Below are 13,503 nucleotides of genomic sequence, written 5' to 3' on the forward strand. Positions count from 1 at the left end.
AAGAGGAGGATGGTTTTATAGACTTAGTGGAAGTAACATAGAACCCAGTAGGCCTTTTTTTTTAATTAATGTAGAACGTCGTGGGCCTCGTGGCCTTTTAATTAATTCCATGCAAGATATTTGATAATTTTATTTAAGGCATTGGAACTTATAAATATTATTAGAATGGTTTGTGACAGATTCAACCACGTTTCCTCTTAAATGCTCTTAGCTTGTTGTTCCCTTGAATATATTGTGATAATTGTACATGCCCCGACTCGAGGTGGATTATTTTAAATCCGACTCCGACCCTACAGGAAGTCGAAGGTTAAATCTAACTCCGACTCCGAGACATTGGGCTATTTAGGCCTTTACAATCCACACCCAAATCCACTATCTATCGAAGTCAAAGTTGGATAGTCGCTAAGAGTTGGACATTTGTCGCAGTCGGATTTTTTGTACGATTCGACTTCGACCCTCCTCCGACTCAAAGTCGGATTATTTAATTTTAACGGAATCGGACTCGGATTAATTTTTCTCGGATTCGAAGCGGATTTTTTCTTCGGATTGGGGCAGAGTAGGGTCGGATCCGGATTGAATTGTCATCCCTAATTTCAAGTGATACTCCGAATTGTTAGTTTGTACTGATTTAATTTAATAATAATATCCGATTGTGTTTTTACTTAGTGTGATAATAGTCATCTTTAAAATTTAAAATTTTGAATTAAAAAGCTTGTATTAGGATGGAGAACCATATTCAATAATTTGTATCTATTAACTATTAATAAAACAAAACATTGTTGACATCATCAACTTTTAAACTATTCTACGTATCATTCTCACATTAAAAAATTTCCCTCCGTTTCTATGTGTGATATCATTAATTATTAATGATTTTCTTTCTATTTTTAGGAAAAATTAACATGAATAATCTGAACTTTTCAAAGTCTTCCAATAATAAGTCGAACTTTAATTTATTCATAAAAAAAACCAACTTTACTACTACCATTCTTTTTTTTTTTTGAATAGTACTACTACAGTACTACCATTCTATTATTGGGTAAATGAACGGTTAACCCTTAACCGGCTAAACAAGTGTTGAATATTAATTTCCCACCTAAATGTCTGACATGGCTATAATCTAATATGAAATTATCCACCTCATCTTCTCTCATTTTTTTTGACGGGACCTCATCTTCTCTTATTTAAGAAAGAAAAAAGAAAATAAAAAATTTAATTAAAAAAAAAAGAACAAAGTGACAAAGAAGAAAGAAAACAAGAAGAAAGCAAATAAAATGTCTGACATTTCACTCCACTAGCTAAATTTTCGATTTTAATTAAGGAATTCATCCCAATTATAGTTGAATCACACTCAATTTGGACGGCAACATCACCGTTAATAATAGTTATCATAAATAATTTGGTATAGCAGTTGTAAAATTGGTAAAAATAGGGTTTTAATGATGCGGGAAAATTGGAGCTTTTATGCTGTTTCATTTTCTTGGTAAAATTAAGCTGTGAAAATTCGTGTTTTGTGTGGATAACGTAGATTTTGATGCTGTTTAATGTATTTTGGTCACATTTGTTGGTGTTGGTATATTCACTAGATTGATTTCACAGGTAGCCATGCCAATTGATGTATGTGGTAATGTCACTTTAAGGTTTTGGCATGGAGGGTGTTTTGAGGTTGATAATAATGGTGAGTTAGTCTACGTGGGTGGTGCACTCAGAGAAAGGGCCTGAACAACTATCACCACCTTTTTTTATAGGTAAATAACACACTAATAATAAATGGACTCCTAAATTAAAATATGTATTAGGTGACGTTGTACTGATTTTATATCATAATTTTTATGAAAATCTAAAATTTTAAAATTACAAATATTTTTGTATAAGGTCAATGATCGCACGGGTTCTTACCTAGTGTTATAATAATTTAAAGATCAATTATATACTATTTAACGGAAATTTCTTATTTTCTATCTAATCTAAAACAATAGAATTTTTCAAACATCAAAATCAATTTAGTTAAAATATTTTATGATGTATAACAAATAGTACAACCAAGGACTAATCATCTTGACTAAGTTAACTATAATTTTTTAGGGTAAAAATGCACAACATATGCAAGGATAGCTAAGGTCAGGTCCGTTTCTGAGAATTTCGTGGCCTATGGGCGAAATTAAAAATCGGGGCCCTAATCAACTAATATATATCTATATTGTTAGGGGGTTAAAAAACATTTGGGTATGCAAAAATTAGTTTATACGGAGTACAAGCAACACTTTATTAATAGTTTAATCATACATTCATACAATACATTTTCTTGAAGCCACTAATACTCAATAGCACCTAAATTCCGCTAGCCATGAAGAGTAAAAAAAAAAAGAAAAAAAAAATCTAAATATCATGGCAGAGGCAACAACACCTACAACAAATACGAAGTATATAAGTAAATTGATTATTTATGAAAAACAAAAGAAAACAGAATATAATATAATCAGTTCAATCTATAAACCATCAATATTTATTAATTTATTATTATTGGACGAATATTACGAGGAAATAGATTTGTAAAAATTAAAATAACAGTTGAATAATATGAAAAAAAAAAAAAAACCCACATTAAATAATGAAATCAACTAGTTGATCTGAATTTGTTCAATTCGTATGGAAAATTAACACCTAAATTGAAATTAAAATATTGAAAATTAACACACAAATTAGTATGGAAATTAAATCTATCCAATTGAATAACAAAAATTGGGAACAAATTAAATAAGAAATTAGAAAAATTACCCAAATGTATATATGATTATTGGTCTCCAATCTCATGATTGTTTAGAGCTCATTTACGAGCATCAAATCAAAAGTCGTGAACCAGAAATCCAAATTTCTAGTGACAAATTACATAAATGAGAGGAAAGTGATGAGAAATACAAAATGTGAAGAGCAATTTTATTCCAATTAAGATTTAAACGTTTATGGGTGACTACTGACTAGGGGAAAATATGGGAATTATATTGTTAGTTTGGGAATTGATTTGGAGAATAAATTGGGAAGGAAATTAAAGAGAAGATATTAATTAGTGGAAGATTTAAGTTGTAATTGATTATAGTTTTGGAAATTGGAATATTCAACATTCCAAGAATGAAGGCAAAATTTCCATACATTCGACTCAATGCCTGCGCATTTTCTTCTTTTGATTTTACTTATTTTTTCACATAATTTGGGCTTCCGAATTTGGGGCCCTGGGCAATTGCCCCGGCTGCCCTGGTCCAAATACGGGCCTGGCTAAGGTGCAAATACTTGTAGCGTAATACTTGTTGGTCTCGAGTTCAACTCTTTGTATAAGCGTTTTTTAGATGTCAAATCTATTTTATGTTGTGGAGATGACTTGGCATGTTTATAAAATATTTTATAAATATTAAATATTTTATAAAAGTAACATCCTGGGGCTTATACTTGGGATGTTACTTTGACTAATTTTATTTTATTTTTTTTATTATTAATAAAGTGTTTGAAGTATTACTAATTTGGAATGTAATGTTGAATATTGAAGAGAATATAAAGAATAATATGTGTCTCTTTGTTTTTGAGTTTGGATGCAATTTTGTATTCTGCATTTAAAAACATTTATGTGGAAGAATAGAACATAAATAATTATTATTAGTTAAGATGGTAAGGCATGTGGTTTTCCTTCCATGAGGTTAGGAGTTTAAACCTCTTTATATGCGTTTTTAATTAACATTACCATGGATTATTGAGTGGTGACATGGCGCGATACCATAGGATATTGAGTAGTGACATGGCACACGTGGCACATAAACGTTTTTAGGAACGCTTTTTAATATATAATAAGTATAGATATAGATAGGTGACACATGGCACATATTGGTGACATGACATGTTTATAGAGCTTAAAATGAGCAACACTTGCCACATATTACGTAATAGGAATGTTTTTTCATATATAAAACTAGTGTGTGGCCTGGCTAGGCAATGCCCCAAGTTACTAATTTGTACTTGTTCAGTTTGATAATCATGTTCGACTATTTTTTTGCATGTTTTGTTAATCATCTTGAAAATTTCATAATTTGAAAGAACATATTCAATATTTTGTATATTATGATTTAAAGATATTCAACAACTGTTGACTATTTAATAGAAAAATAAAAGTATTATATTTTTCATCAAATCGAAAAACTATATGGAGTTTTTCAAACTTCAAAATTAAAGTTCGTTGTTAAATCAACCTATAATTATTACAAAATGAAAACAAATAGCAAAATTAAACACTAATCATCATATCCAAGTTAATTATAATTTTGTGGGTAATAAAGTATAACAAATGGATAGCTAAGGTGGTAACACTTGTAACCTAATACTTGTTGGTCTCGAGGTCAAGTATATATATATATATATATATATATATATATATATATATATATATATATATATATATATATATATATATATATATATATATATATATATATATATATATATAATTGTATATAATGTTTAAAGACATGATATGTGGCATACATTGCTGACATGTCATGTTTTATCTTGATTGAAAAAGGTAACACGTAGCACATATTCTATATTCAGAACACCTTTTAAGGAAAGTATCGATATATATATATATATATATATATATAAATGGCTCTTATGCGAGACTCTTTATTTTTTAAGTAATACTAGTATAGTACCCGTGCAATGGCACGGTTTTAAGAGTCAAATATTAAATCTCACAAATTCGAAATTAAAGTTAACATGATGCATAATAGTGATATTTTTTACATGATTTGATTATTCATTCACAATAATATGTACCACAACTTATCATGGTGCTGCATATCTTAATTTCAATTCAATGTTGAATAAAAAAAAAAAGTTATAGAGATATCAATATGGCCTTTATGCATTTTATCTTTTAGATTATAATTATTCTTGTCCATTCATAATCTCATATATATTGCCTAATGTATACTTTTGGTTTAATCAATATAATTAAATACTTTATCCGTTCATTAATGTGGTCACAAAATTTTAAATCGGGTACTTAAGTTGCCCACGAGATATAAAAAAGTTACCATGTTATGAATAAAAGTTATCCATGTAGTGAAAACCTTATGCTTTTGTATCTAATGGAGACCGTATACTTTACATTAATAAAAGGAAAAATTTGATTCTAATAACCCAACCTTTTATCGGGCTTAGTTTATGAATCCCACCTTTCGATTGTAGCTGATTAATCCCACCTTTACATACTTTCTATTTATATGGCCCTGCAGGTCATCCCATCTTCAGTGGCGTTGAACTTATGCGGAAGAAGTTCCTTGTCCAGCGAGACCCCTTGTGAACTCATGCCCTGAAATTTATAGTCACTAGATAGATTCCTCAAACTTTCTTGCATGAGGTTCATTTGTTGTTGCTTCACAGGGTCATCAATTTTGAGGGTTAAAGCCTTTAACACCTCAGTCACGTCATTCAATTGATTCCTAAGTTCATTGACCTCTTCTTAACTTGTCATTATCTTTTTAGCCTTCCTCTTTTGACGAATCGGTTTATCAAAAAGTGAAACTTGAATAAAGAGGTTGTCCTTGATTATTCGCCCTTCTCTCCTCGACCAAGTACTGTGGAAAAGGAATTTGGGGATATTCATTGTTAATTATTTGACTTAAACTTTATTCAACATGCAATGGATGGAGGAAGTGAAGAATGATTGGAATAGAATGTGAAGAAAAATGATGTAGATGGAGGGATATGAAGAATTAGGAATAGAATGTACCCCCAACTCAAATGACGGAAAAGACCGACTCATGCATGAACCTAAGACATGGTCATGGTGACATATACTCAAAGTGTGTGCTAAGACTAGTGAGTGTAGGTGGTACGTTAAGACTCGTGTCATGATCATGTGGCTAGACTATGTGACTTAGTGTCTAGACTAAATTAATGACTTAACAAGGTATGATTGACAGTAAAAATTAACCGAATTATTTAGTAAACTGGTTAATTAGACACTAGGTGATGACTCAATCAATAATCCGAACTGTCGTCAAAACGACAGGACTGGCGTCGCACTGTGTAGTGTAGCGCCAGACGACAGAGTTGTCGCCAAGCGCCACACTCCACAGAGTGGCGCTACAACTCATATTTTGGCGCCAATGCTGGAACTTCAATCTGAGACTGTTTTCGCTGTTATTAATCAACAGAGGTATGCCTAAAGTCGTACTAGGTCCGTTCTGATTAAAATATTAGACTTTATTTACTCAAATTAATTAATCAATTAATTAATTAGGAAATTTTTTTTAAGTAATTAATTTATTAAATCTCAACACAAGTCAAACAAACGGTTAAGAAAACGTAGATATGCACAACAAATAATGCACAATTAGTCAAGTAGGCACAATATGATGCAATGAGTTTGCAACTTAACCATGGCTCTAGTTCTCTAAAGTTCAGGATATGGTTTAGTCAATAGAGGGTCCATGGTTAATTGTCTGGATGCACCGCGCGGAAGCATAACCGTGAAGGGTTGGCGCGAGTGGATGGGACACCGCGAGTTTAGAAAAACTCGCTTCCATAGTTTGGTGAATTCAACATTCTTGGATGTACCCTTTGTTGCTCAGAGCGTTCAATCAGGTAGATGGAGCATGAATTCCCAGAGGGTTATGTCCATATGTAGAACACATATGGGTTTCAGAAAAGTGAGAAAAACTCAATCAGGAAGTAGGATCGAGCAAACAATACGAAAACTGGTCGAAATTAGAACGCATATTTCTGGCTCGGTATTGGAAGAATTTGGCGCCAGCAAACAGAGGTTGGCGCCAGGATTTAGCTGTAGCGCCTGGCGACAAGCCTGTCGTCTGGCGCTACAGTTAAACGTCTGGCGCCAATGCTCTGGTCGCTGACGCTAATTCTTACATGCCTCAGCAGCTTTCTGTGCTCGATAAATTTTCCAGTTTCGCGCAGTGTTATTTCGGTCCTAGTTGTGAAAGATATTTCTCAAGTTTCCTACGTGTAAAATCCTATGTTTTAACTCATTATGGATGGTCTTTCCAATGAGATCTTTTTTATGCATATGAGAATAATGTTAATCAAAATTACGCACATGAAATACTTAGAACGTTTCGAGTCTCATCCACTTATTCTAAATCATTGCCGAAACAAATTCAAGAATTAAAATAGAAATCCTCCCCAGTGGAGTCGCCAAAAAACTGTAGGGAATATTTCAAGCATTAATCCCCTAGCTTGAACCCCACTGTGATCATACACTAAAGTACGGTGGCGTCCAAAGGGAAAGAAGATAGAGCAAAAGAGTCGCCAACAAGTTTTAGGAACTTGTAAACCGTTCACAGGGTGAAGGTTACACCCCTTAACGATCCAAGAGATCGTCAACTCCATAAGGTCTAGAACCAAATAAGGGTTCGGGGATGAAGGTACAAATCCAACCTAAAAGAGATTGAACCTGCCCTAATAATAGGCCTCTACTTTGTTCTGATTGTATTCATGTGCGCTTTCTGACTAACATGCAATCAATAGGATTACCCTAAACCTGTTTATCTATGTTGGTTGAATATTAATGCACAAATAAATCTATTATTGGCGATCACTTGAATTATAATCAAATTAACCCTAAATAAGATTATTAATTATCTTATTAAGTGTGATTACAAGTACAAATTCCCTTTAAACATGCATAAAAGTGTGATCAAGCAATAACAATAAATATCAAGCAACATGATAATCATAATAATAATGACCAAAATCATAATAACAAATTATAATAATCATGATCATAATAATCATATTAAAGCATAATAATAGTAAGATCCTAGGCATGATACTAACAAGATTAATAACAAACCCTAGCATGTCACTAAGCAATAAAAATCAAAGCTTTAACCCTAACATGATACTAACATGAATATTAGGAAGACAATAAAAAGGCATCATAGAAATCATAATTGATATAAGCAAATCACCCTAAATATCATACTAAGAAAAGCATCCTAACATGATACTAGAAATCAATAAAACATCCTAAACATGATTTCTATATCATAATATCAATAAATCAATTAAAGCACTTACTTGGATGCCTCGTATCTCTTTCTAATAACAAAATACACGCGTTAGTAACTTCAAGGAAAATAATAAAACAAACAATTAAATCAAATAATTGAAAGAGAGATTAGGGACCAAACCCTAAGAAATTAAACCTTTCACATCTAGGGCGAAGACAACTTCGAATATGGCTAGGTGTATCTAAATCTAATGAATGCGGAATTTTTGTATTTGAGAGAAACTAGTTTAGAAAAGAGAGAGAGAGAGAAATGGTAGATTGTAGATGATTGTGGATGAAAACTGATGATTGTTGATGAATGAAAACGGAGTTTTTACGACGTTATTTATAAAGAAAATCAGCCAAAAAGATAAAATATCAAAACAGAGTTCTGGCGCAGATAAAATCTGATTAGCGCCATACGCCAACATTAACGCCAGGCGCTACAACTCGCGTTTGGCGCTGATTCAGAAATTCACGCGTTTTCTTAAAATCAGATAAAAATTGCCGTACAGGAGGATAAAATCGTATTTCCCTCAAAAAATGTTCTTTGATCTTAATTAAAACTCTGAAAAGTCAACAAAAGTCAATTTATCAATGCTAATTGAATTAGGAATGAAAAGAACCTTCTAGTAGAATCTAGAAGACTAAAACCATTCCTAATTGCATTAGGAATGATAAATCTATATTAGGCCCTCCCCTAGATCATTGGGCCGCATATAAGGCTCAAACCGGGCCCAGTTCAGTAAATTGGCCATAACTTCCTCAATATTCATCGGAATTGGGCTTATAATATATCGTTGGAAAGCTCTTTTCAAGGCCTATCCAGCTACACTACTATTGGACCCATATCATGGACCAACCAAACTGGATTGACTTTTTTCTTAAAATAAGTTTTCAAAAACAGAGAGAATAGAAAAGAAATTAAAACTATCCTCAACACTAGACTTTCCACACTTTCACTTCATTCGATTATGATTCGATGTGAAAGGTACTCATCACTGGGTTTGGTTTTGGGGAGAAACAAATGGGTGTCTACAGAAACTAATCCCATAAATGTAGGCCGACGAGTTATATTACCACCGACTTTTATTGGTGGTCCACATGACATGAAGCGCCGTTACTTAAACGTAATGGCTTTATTGCAGCGCTTTGGTAAGCCTGATTTGTTTGTCACAATGACCTGCAATGCAAACTGGCTAGAGACCAAAGCAGAATTGGCTCCTGGGGAAGTAGCTCAAAACCGATCAGATCTTGTTGCTCGTATTTTCCGGTCTACACTGATTTTCTTGAAAAATCAAATAATGAAGAAACATATCTTTGGAAAAGTTGCAGCTATGATATATGTGGTTGAATTTCAAAAAAAGGGGTCTTCCTCATGCACACTTCCTTATTATCTTGAAACCAAGTTGCAAAATCAAAAACCCATCAGATCTTGATCGCTTTGTCTCTGCAGAATTATCCCCCACAGCTCTCCAGCACTCCGGAAAATTGTAGTCCGGCATATGATGCATGGGCCATGTGGAGAAATTAATCCTGATTGTGCATGTATGACTACAAAGCAAAACAGTCCTTTGTCTTGTAAATATGGCTATCCAAAAAACTTTTTACAAGAAAAAACAAACCACGATGATGGAAATCCCATGTACAAAAGAAGGGATACGGGAGAAAGTGTCCGAATTCGAGGTGCAAGCCTTGATAACCGCTGGGTCATTCCATACAATCCATACCTTTCTATGTTATTTGATTGCCATTTGAATGTAGAAGTATGCTCATCTATTAAGGCTATGAAGTATCTATACAAGTATGTCTACAAAGGCCATGACAGAGTTTCTTTCAATGTTATTGGCAGAGAAAATATTTATGAAGATGAAATAGAAAAGTTTCAGTCTGGTCGATGGGTGTCTCCATGTGAGGCAACTTGGAGAATTTTTTTTCCTTTGATCTCTTTGAGATGCACCCTCCTGTGCAACAATTGGCTGTGCACTTGGAAAACATGCAAATAGTTCAGTTACGGGATCATGAACAACTAGATTCTGCTATTCAGAATGATCGTAGATCCAAAACTCAATTGACAGAATTTTCAAGGCAAATGCAGCCTCTCCTTAAGGTACAAGATACCTTTATAGTGAATTTATGGAGCACAATAGATGGGATGCCAGTAAGAAAGCGTGGTTTTAGAGGCAAAATAAGAAACTTGTGGTTGGTCGGCTGGCAAGTGTTACACCAGCAGAATGAGAACGATTCTTCCTACAACTACTGTTGATAAATGTACGCAGTCCTAAATCATTTACTGATCTTCGAACTGTTAATGGATTACTTTGTGCCACTTTTCAAGAAGCAGCTATTAAAAGAGGTCTATGTGAGGAAGACAATGTAGTTCATGCATGTTTGGCTGATGCATCAGAAATTCACTTGCCATCAGCCTTACGCCGCTTATTTGCAGTTGTTTGTGTATTCTGCACCCCAGCGACCCCAATAGACTTTGGCAGTGATTCTACAATGATCTATCTGATGATTACAGACATGCCAATCCTCAGAATGAAGTCCGTGTTAGGTTGCAAACTATACAGTCAATCGAACGTCATTTAGAGTCTATGGAAAAATCATTAGCTCATTTCCAACTTGACCACTTACATGAAGAGGTGCCAGAAGAGATCAACAGAACTAAAGACATCATTGATGCTTTGTATGCACCTATTCCTCAAGAGTGTGTTGACTATAGAGGCAAACTTAACTTAGCTCAACAAATTGCATTTAACAGAATTATTTCTCAAGTCGAATCAGGAAAGCCTAGCTGTTTCTTCGTTGACGGTCCTGGAGGAACTAGTAAAACATTTTTATACAATGCCTTATATGCGAAAGTGCGCATGGCAGGGAAGATTGTTCTCCCAACAGCAACATCAGGCATTGCTGCAGCAAACATACCTTCTGGGAGGACAGCGCACTTGAGGTTAAAATTCCTCTAGATTCAGAAACATCTCTTGCTTGTGACGTTCCTAAACAAGGTAGCTTAGCTGCTTTAATTAAAGAAACAGCTTTGATTATTTGGGATGAAGCTTTAATGGCCAAAAAAGAAAACATTGAATCAATTAAGCTTTTGCTACGTGATCTTTGTGACTCAGAAAAACGATTTGGTGGGAAGGTTGTAGTATTTGGGGGAGATTTTAGGCAGGTTATGCCGGTTGTTCCTCACAAAACTCAAAGAGAAGTTGTTACAGCAAGCCTGGTAAACTCACATATATGGCCTTGGCTAGAAAAGTTACACCTTACTGAAAACATCAGAGCAAGAGAGGATCTCCCATATGCATCATTTTTACTGAGTTTGGGCAATGGCCAGCTACAGTCTAATGGAAATGCTTATGTTCAGGTTCCTCCTTACATTGTGAGTTATTATCATGAAGGTGATGATCCTATCAATTACCTAGCTGCTACTGCATTCCCAGAGTTAGAGCATGCAACTTTTTCACCAGATATCTTCGCAAAGAGAGCCATTCTCACACCATTATATGATGCAGTTGACTCCATCAACACATTTCTCATTAATAAATTCCCAGGAAACCCTGTTGTTTACAAGAGCTTTGACATCATGCTAGATGATAACTGTGCAATTTACCCAACCGAGTTCCTAAACCAGCTTGCCCCTGGTGGTATGACTCCACATGAACTTGTTCTAAAAATAAACAGTCCTGTAATATTGCTTAGAAATATTGATTAAGCAGATGGATTGTGCAATGGAACACGTCTTATATGCAAGTCTTTCAGAAGGAATGTGATTGTTTGTTCTATAGCTACTGGTCATCGTCAAGGAGAACTTGTATTCATTCATCGTGTTAATCTCCTACCTCCATCATCAACAAAATATCATATTCAGTTTGAGCGAATACAGTTCCCTCTTAAGCTCAGCTTTGCAATGACAATAAACAAATCTCAAGGCCAGACATTAAGCCAAGTGATAGTTTACCTCCCACAACCATGCTTTTCCCATGGACAGTTGTATGTTTCACTATCAAGGGCAAAGAAGTCAGATAAAGTGACTGTAATCACACCACAGCCTGCTGAGCACCACACATCACCGGTACTGAAAAACGTTGTAGCGTACGATGTTTTGCAATTATCTGGCATAACATGATCTATCAATTTAAAGGTATAACTCCCTATCTACTAAATCTACCAGTTAATTTTCAATTAATTATTCTCCATATCTTAACTAATATAATCTTATACATGTTATAAATGCAGGTGATTGCGCTTTATATATCTTTGTAACTAAACGGACAAGGTTAATTGTTTAAAATCTTTGTAACGCCTTTTTGGTTAAGCACACATTTAGATTTTGTTGAAAGTGCAACTATTTACTGCTAATTACTATGGTTATATTATGTACAATATTAATTATATAACTTTTGCATGTAATTGTTTTATGCACTATTCAATTTACTTATGCTATCTTAGGTAACTTAAAATTGGTAACACAAAAATAGCAAAATCCTAGGTTTTCCAACCTTATTACCCAAAAATTTGTTTATGATTTTATGAAAGGCAAATCTTATCTTTGCCTTTTGGATTACACCTTTACTTTTACAGTTGTATTGCAGCAAAATCTCATTCATTCTATTATCCACAAAACTAATGTCCTGATTTACTTTTCCTGCACACACCTTATTAACTGCTGGTCAATACTATGTTACACCTTAATCTACTAAAAAATTTAGAATTCTTACACACCAGGTTCCCTGCCATTTTCTTACTTTATACACTTCTTATCTGCTGGACAATAAAACGCTTCAAAGCATAGTAGAATACATTGGACATTACAAGGAACCTCATGTTAAATCTAAAAGACTCTTCTGCTATTAAAGATGCTAACATTTCACAGTGAACATTTACTTCACACTTTACTCTCTGTCACTTTGATTCTCTGTTGCTGTGTGCTAGCAATAACTGCTTGCAAATCCACCTTAACAAGGTACGTTCATAAATGCTTTTGCTCTTCAATTTAACTCCAGCTTTTTCAATTTTTTTGTTTTTTGGAAAATTTGCAAATTGCAGCCATTTAAAGTTCATATTTTGCAAATTGCAGTCATTTAAATTATTTTTTTTGCAAATTGCAGCCCAAAAGTTCGTATAAATTGTAAATTGCATGTAATACCCCGTATTTTTATGTATTTTTATAAAGTATTTAAGTATTAATAAAATGTATTGTCAAGGGCTCTAGTATTTTAATTAAATATTTTAAAGGGTTAAAGTATTTTAAATATAAAATTTTATAAAAGTAAAATATGTTTTTGGCCAAACGTTTATTAATTATTGGGCAATGTAAATTATTCCTACATACTCTTATTGGAATAACCCATTCCAAAACCCATAACTTAAGCCCTATCCCATAACTCAAGCCCGCATATTTATAAGCCCAAATTTAACCCTACACTCTCTACTCTATAAAT

The 13,503-nt window shown here is 33.7% G+C and overlaps 2 protein-coding genes across 2 annotated transcripts; both read left to right on the top strand.

The window, feature by feature from the left end:
• The first annotated feature begins 9,189 nt into the window (after positions 1–9,189).
• Positions 9,190–11,025, top strand: LOC145636671 (uncharacterized). Its single transcript, XM_081688235.1, has 5 exons — positions 9,190–9,425; positions 9,513–9,967; positions 10,063–10,258; positions 10,336–10,510; positions 10,597–11,025. Exons 1-5 carry the CDS (start codon positions 9,190–9,192, stop codon positions 11,023–11,025), a joined length of 1,491 nt encoding a protein of 496 aa, XP_081544361.1.
• Positions 11,026–11,120: 95 nt separating this feature from the next.
• LOC145636672 (uncharacterized) lies at positions 11,121–12,188 on the top strand. Its single transcript, XM_081688236.1, has 2 exons — positions 11,121–11,706; positions 11,779–12,188. The coding sequence occupies exons 1-2, from the start codon at positions 11,121–11,123 to the stop codon at positions 12,186–12,188; spliced, it is 996 nt and encodes a 331-aa protein (XP_081544362.1).
• The last annotated feature ends 1,315 nt before the right edge of the window (positions 12,189–13,503 follow it).

The sequence above is a fragment of the Chenopodium album genome, chromosome 6, assembly GCF_948465745.1.
Source record: "Chenopodium album chromosome 6, dcCheAlbu1.1, whole genome shotgun sequence".
NCBI lineage: Eukaryota > Viridiplantae > Streptophyta > Magnoliopsida > Caryophyllales > Amaranthaceae > Chenopodium > Chenopodium album.

What these genes read in the sequence shown, in the direction of transcription:
- LOC145636671 (XM_081688235.1), top strand. Translation starts at nt 9,190, where the DNA reads ATGGCTTTATTGCAGCGCTTTGGTAAGCCTGATTTGTTTGTCACAATG. An exon ending in GGCAAAATAAGAAACTTGTG is followed by an intron (nt 10,259 to 10,335) that starts GTTGGTCGGCTG and finishes AAATGTACGCAG; the next exon opens with TCCTAAATCATTTACTGATC. An exon ending in GCTTATTTGCAGTTGTTTGT is followed by an intron (nt 10,511 to 10,596) that starts GTATTCTGCACC and finishes GCCAATCCTCAG; the next exon opens with AATGAAGTCCGTGTTAGGTT.
- LOC145636672 (XM_081688236.1), top strand. Translation starts at nt 11,121, where the DNA reads ATGGCCAAAAAAGAAAACATTGAATCAATTAAGCTTTTGCTACGTGAT. An exon ending in AAACCAGCTTGCCCCTGGTG is followed by an intron (nt 11,707 to 11,778) that starts GTATGACTCCAC and finishes TTGATTAAGCAG; the next exon opens with ATGGATTGTGCAATGGAACA.